The 6889-nt window shown below is 40.8% G+C and overlaps 1 protein-coding gene across 1 annotated transcript; it reads right to left on the bottom strand.

Moving 5' to 3' along the window:
• Positions 1–962: 962 nt before the first annotated feature.
• Positions 963–6651, bottom strand: GPR12 (G protein-coupled receptor 12). The gene has a single exon (XM_027781566.2). It carries the CDS (start codon positions 6261–6263, stop codon positions 5259–5261), a length of 1005 nt encoding a protein of 334 aa, XP_027637367.1. The 5' UTR covers positions 6264–6651; the 3' UTR covers positions 963–5258.
• Between the last annotated feature and the right edge of the window lie 238 nt (positions 6652–6889).

The following is a 6889-nucleotide window of genomic DNA, read 5'->3' as shown; positions in this document are numbered from 1 at the left end:
CTATCAATCAACAATTCTGACTGAAAAGAGCTATTTGCTCCTTTTAGTAAATATGTAAAGACTGATAAGATTATTTACTGCATTGAATGTATGTACTGGAGCAACCTCTTGCTCTAGAATTGGCTGCTCCCAAAGGCAGCCAAGTAAAACCTTAAAATTTTTCTCAGACCTTCTCCCAAAGAGATGGGATGAATCTACATGTAGGTAACATAATCCTTAATTACTTCATTCATAAATCTAGCTGCATTCTTGATCCCTCTCAAAAAGTACACCACCACAACACCCTTTCCTGAATAGTTAGCAAGTAGCACTTTAAAAGATTCTTGATTTCTGACAACATAGGATCCATATCCAGTGAGAGTCTATCTGGTATTGTCTTACAGCAGTACAATTTAAAGTAATGCTATTCCTATACACCTAGGACTTGATCTGTCTACAGCTAGTGTGCAGGTATATTGTTCTTATTCCTGCTCACTCACAGCAGAGTTGTTACACCAAATTGTTTTGCACTGGCAACAATGCTAGCCCTCTTACTTTAGCTACAAAGCTTAACACTGACTTGTAGGTACTCAGGAATTTCTAGAAAATTGCCAGAGTTGATTGGCATTTCAAGGACCATTTGGTATCTCAGATAAAGTTAAAGTGACAGAATAGCTGGTGTTTTTTTAAGTAGCGACTACTCCATCCAATTCTTATTTTCCTTTATTTATTGTACATATAAAAACCAGACCATGCATACTTTCTCTTCATAAAAGTCAGGGTCAAGACTTTGCAAATATGGTTCTGAATGTTAAAGAACCATTTTTTTTTATATATAATTTTTGTAAGTAATGAGTGTGTGGTTATGTTTCAGGGACTTGATTTGTAGTGATGCTATTTAATCCCAACTTCCAGTCACTCTGCAGGTTGCTCATCACTTTTAAAAATAAGGTACTTGTGGATTCATTTCTTAAAAGCTAAACAATCCCTAAGAAAATGAGGCAACAGAAAAATAACCCTTTGGGAACAGAACAGCTGCTAGTCTAAGTTCACTGCTGTCCATGGAGGAATTTTAGTGACTCCAAGATGCCTCAAAGCTGGCCCCTGAACACAGAGGACGGATGCAGCTGCCTAGGTTACTAAGTGTCCACGGTAGGAAGATAGAGCAGCAATAGCAGGCCTTTCAGCTTGCTTCCAAATACCCTTGGTATTGGTGAGGGTCTTCTTCTATGACACCATAATCTTGCTCTTTTAAAGGCAAAGCTGCCTTCAGAATGGGTTATCACCATTTATCATATCCATCTTGATGGGCATGACAAATTTGGATTTTCTCAGTTTTTGTTTGGTGAAGAGTATTCTCAGTATTAAGCTACAACTGAAAATCCGGAACGCAACAAATACATCCATAGAATGCTGCACAACTAAATGCCAAACAATGAAAGAATCAAAATCTCCACTGCAGTACCTAATTCCCTCTTGCAAATAACATGAATTCAGGATCCAAGAACTAAGGTAGAAGATTATTGCTCAGTAATCCCATTCAGGAACTCAATAATTTTAACACAAACCAACCAGAAATAGTGTCCCACATCGGTCCAATAGCAACTACTTAACAAGGGAAGACTTCTGCTTACTTTAAGTCCTTATGCAAGTTACTATTTTTTGTCTAAAAAATATATTGCATCCTCTCTGTTGCTCTAAGTTTACTCAGCATTTTATGGTACCCGCAACATGGAGGACTTTATTGCTCTTGTGCTAAATACATATTTCTTCTTATTGCTGAAATCTTATTGTTAGGAGAAATGGTCAAAAATAATAATTGAAAAAAATTAAAATTCTCTCTCAAGCTTTGAGGATGAATATATGAAAAAGCTGACTACAGTATATTTTTCCCACCAAGATATAACCTGTTACTAACTTTGGTTCAAGCATGTTAATAAATAAAAATTAACTGCAATTCTTTAAACTAAATTACGCATTCTTTTGCCATTACAATGGAGATATGAAAGATACTTCACTGTACATAGAGCTGTGAATCTAACAGCCCTAGTCTTACACACAGGTGTTGTTTGATGAGACAACAAAAAGACAGAATCCTGCAAGCTGGCTGGATTTCTGCCAGTCTCAGAGGTATCTTGGATGGATACTGGCACCTCATCATACAGAACCAGGAGCTACACTGTAATTCTGAGGTGACAACAGAGAATTGCTTAATTCTGCAGGGTCGAAGAAGTGGCTGTCTGTCAAGCATTTGTTTTGTGCAAGTGAGGTAGGTAGCTTTGTACCCACAGCTCTGCCCCTGCTCCCAAGAACTCACGGGGGTGTAATATAGCATCTGCCCAGTACTGCAAACCATATTAGAAGTTTTGCCTGACAGCTGTGGGCAAACCTGTGTCACTGACCTCCACAAGGGTCTTCTGGCCTATGATGCAGAGTCTCAGTTTAAGAACATACTTCTGGAAGAGACAACATCCTCACTAGAAGTCACAGCAGTAGCTTGGGAGGCATAAATTGCGTTTGTCATCTGTTTGTGGTGAAAGGTAACCATGCATTACTCCTGAAACAAGGGCAAATCACATCCCTACGAGCTAGCTTTGTGGGACTTCTATAATTAATCCTTCTTTCCTCTGTTTGACTCACACTGCTCCTCAGGAGAGAAGCTTCCAATTACAAATCTCTCTGCTCTGCCACAAGGAAAAGGTCAGCTCTCCCAGCACTCTGGAGAGCCTCTGTGGATTTGAGCAGCCTGTAGAGCAAGGAAGATGACAAGGACGATGGGTAAACCAGCATGAGCAGAGGGGATGACACTATCTCCCCCTATATAATTTTTTTTCTGGCTTCCTGCCCACACAGGTGTTGTGGAGAGAAAGACACTAGTGCCTGTGAGGTTATCCAAGAGGTTGAGAACAGGTCTACTTAAGCAAAACAGGAGTTGCCCTCTGGACTCAATTTTGGACACAGTTGTAGCTGCTTGTCTTCATCACACCTTTTAGCAATTCGATACAGAAGAATAAATGGGGGAGAAAAGGGGGTAGGTGTGGTGTAAACTCTGCATGACTAACCTATCTTTTGCTTTTAAAAGTGCCATTCTACAGTATTCAGCCTCTCTACATTATTCAGCTGATGACTTTTACTGGTATTTCTTCTCAATGCTTTGCATACTTGCAAAATTGCACATATACATATAGCATGGCTATTTAAGAAGTGATTATTTCTTATACAAAAATTCATAATAAAATGCAATGACTAGAGTTTTGTTAGCATTCAGAAGTAGATAAAGAACACCAATATCCTATACTGAGCAGGGGTCACAGTCTAACTGTGCTGAGCATCTGTAAATTGCAGTGAAGCCAAGGGAGCTGCAAGTTCACAGCTCTACTGGACCATGCCATGCAATTATTAAACTAATCAGATTACAAAGCATGAGCCAAATATCATGAAGGTTGAACCAATAATAGAATTTGAGCCCAGCATTGCAACTAAAATCAATTATTGCTCATAAAATTTTCTACAGAGCCTTGTTTACATACAACTCATTCACATTTGAGATCCAGCTTTGTGTATAGCATACGATTCTTAATGTCACAGAAACTTTGCCACAAAAAGCTACAGTCATCCAAATGTCCATGTGAAAAGGACAGATTCCATTTGGAAAAATTCAGACCAGCAACACAGTTGTCTCTACTATCTACACTATACAGGCATATTCTTTTCATTGAACTGTAAATATTGCTAGTTTTACACTTGAGTTTGTTGGGGTTTTTAAAACTGTAATGGAAGATACTGAAGCAACAATACAGTATGCTGACTTTGACATTCAAGAGAACATAACCTCCTACTGACGCCAGGGCATTAACACATTGAGCTCCCATCAACACTAATGGAAGTGGTACTATAAACTCCCATGCACTGACATTGGGGTACACCTTAAGTTTCATGACAACATCTGCCAGGAAGATTTTCTCTCTGACAATCAAGCCTTCAAATTAAAAAACAATGTTTTATTTCTAGTGCATTCTAATGTGGCTTCAGCAAAGGTTAGAAGCAGTTTGAAATTTAACCATTCATGAGAGGAAGCTCTGCTTTTCAGACCAGAACTATCACCCTATAACGAACTGACATGTGTACAGTGTGAAGAATCACAATCTGTAATGGATGAAACTGACAGAAAAGAAAATATTGTTTCATGTTGCAGCCCTGGTTGCATAAAATTATGAACCAGATATGCTCTGAGATTTTATAAATGTCAGTATTTTAAATTATATCACAGAACGCTGAAAGCAAGTGGTAATAGTTTTGACTTGGTAACAAACTTAAGGGAAACCATTTCACATAGATGCTAAAAACATGTTGCAAGCAATTTGTATGTTATTTTATTAGATATTTTCTTACGCACTTCTGAAAAGATAAACTTGGCTGAGAAAGTTAGTGTTGTATCTATTACAAATGCATAGCCAAAAGAGGCCACATTGTTTCATCAGTTTCGAAGATCCCCCCTGAATTCCTTTTAAAATTAATAGTATAATGAGCTCTGATGTCCCATATCTAAGTGAAAACATATGGCTGACTTTTCAAAAGGAAGGCAAAGCATATCTTCTGTTTTAACATCCAGCCAGAACTCAGGAGAGAACAGGTAACCCTTTAAAACAATTATCAAGCTAATTCATACCGAGATGTGAAATAAAACGCTATACAAGTACTTCCTCACTTAGAGCAAATTTGGTGCACTGAGATTATTACAATAAATACCATATAAATCAGTACAATTGGCCATTATTTTGAAGAGTATTCTGATGATATACAAATGGGGTAACAGGACTTGGGTTTTCTTTTCTTTTTTCTTCTTTTTTTTCTTTTCTGGTTTTAAAAAGAATTAAAGAGGGAAAAAATATCCTGACAACAGACTGTAACATGCAGTATGACTAAACTCAAAATCACATAAACAATTTCAAAGGAGGTATGCTGTTTCCATTTGATTTTAATTTGAAAACTTAATGTAAAATCATGGCAAACATGGCAAAGTCTGGGTAATGTAACAAAAGGCCCTGAGCAACACCATAAATCTGTAAGAACACTGATTATTTTGATTTTGGAAATCTCCCTTAAACCGCTTGATTCATTTTTGTCACTGGGGTTTTCTGTTTATAAAAAGGTCAGTGCATCCTGTGGTTTTTATATGAACCCATCACACACCATTTAATGAATGCATCTAAACCAAAGACAGCATCGCAAGAATGTCTGGAAAGTAACATGTTAAGGAGCGTCCTCCTAGCTGCCAATCAGACATCACTGGGTGATCTTGCTCTCTGAGACAGGTTAGAAGGGATACAGCCACAACAGATGAGCCAAAGTGCTTTCTGTATCTCCTGGTTTCTAAAAGCATATATTACAGGATTGATGATGGAATTGTAGGTAGCTGGCAGGAGCGTGGCATAGGTGTATATAGAAGGATAGGTGTAATCTGCTATTAAAGAATAGAGCGTAAAAGGCATCCAACAAGCAGCAAATGTCCCCAAAATAATGGCCAAAGTAGACACGCCTTTTCGGGTGGTCACATAGTGGGAAGTGGCCAGGAAATGGTGTTGCAAGGCAATCTGATGGGCATGGCGCATCACGATTTTACAGATCTGAATGTAGAGCTGCAGCATGAGGGCAAACATAAGCAAGAAAGAGACCGAAAGGACAGCTGCATTATTTTTAGTGAGTGGTCTGATAACACTGCAGGTGGATTCATCTCTGAGGCAGTTCCAGCCCATTACAGGCAGCAGTCCAATACAGATAGATGCTCCCCAGAGCAATATAAGCATGGCATAGGTAAAAGTGACAGTCCTCTCTGAATTGTAAGTCAAAGCATAATACAGGGAGAGGTAACGATCAACAGTAATAGCCAGCAAGCTGCCAACAGATGCTGAAAAAGAGGCAACAATCAGTCCAATCGTAACCAGTTTCGTAGCTTCTGATTGCAGAAGGTATGCAAAAACGAAATTGATGATCAATCCAATGCCCGCTAAGAGATCTGCCAGCGCCAGGCTGCCTATCAGGAGGAACATGGGGGCACGAAGACTGGGATTATGGAAAATAATAAGAACCACAATGGCATTTTCACAGGAGATAAGGGTCCCTGAAGTACACAAGACAATGTCCCAGGGGTTTACCAAAAGCTCTGGCTCTGGGTCTACGACAGGAACCAGGGAGGAGCCTGTGGCTGAGGCATTCTCTGTAGAGCTGGCTTCTACATGATCCTGAGGCAGCCAGCTCAAATTAACCTTCAGATCTTCATTCATTTTAACCCCTGTCTTCTTCAACGGAAAGACATTTTTTTTAATGTTCAGACACAGCACTGGATGCAGCACCCCCAGAGCATGCAACGCCCTAGACGGCAACACCAATCTAACGTGCAGACAGGCACTTGTTACATAAATGTGACAATAGGGAAAAAAAAGAAGAAAAAAAAATAACAGAGGGGAAAAACGTATTTAAAACTGCCCGAGATTATCTGTCAAGGGGCCGGCACATGGAGGCTGGGTGATCTTAACGGTAATTCCCCTCACCTGCACAGGGAAGAAGGCACAGGCACGGGGGGAAGCCCACAGCACAGCCACCCCCACCGCCACCCCCCGCCAAGCGCTGCCATCTGGGGTGGGGGCCGGCTGCAGGGCGGTGGAAACCCCCTTATTCAGCAACCACGATTTCAAATTGGGGTTATTTCTGGTCATGGCGGGAGCGGCCAGGGCAGGGGGGGCGGGGGGGGACATCCTTCACCGACCCCCTGTGAGGAAACCCCGCCCGGGCTGGGGCTGAGGGCGGGGGGGGGGGGGGGGGGGGGGGGGGGGGTTTGGGGAATATTCTCTGCGAACTTACAAACTCGACGCGCACACCCCCACACATCCCCACCGCCGCCGCCACACGC

The sequence above is a fragment of the Falco peregrinus genome, chromosome 4 (genome assembly GCF_023634155.1).
Source record: "Falco peregrinus isolate bFalPer1 chromosome 4, bFalPer1.pri, whole genome shotgun sequence".
Lineage (NCBI taxonomy): Eukaryota > Metazoa > Chordata > Aves > Falconiformes > Falconidae > Falco > Falco peregrinus.
The sequence above is the reverse complement of the archived record's forward strand: the minus strand, read 5'-3'. Positions and strand labels throughout refer to the sequence as shown.

What these genes read in the sequence shown, in the direction of transcription:
- GPR12 (XM_027781566.2), bottom strand. Translation starts at nt 6,263, where the DNA reads ATGAATGAAGATCTGAAGGTTAATTTGAGCTGGCTGCCTCAGGATCAT.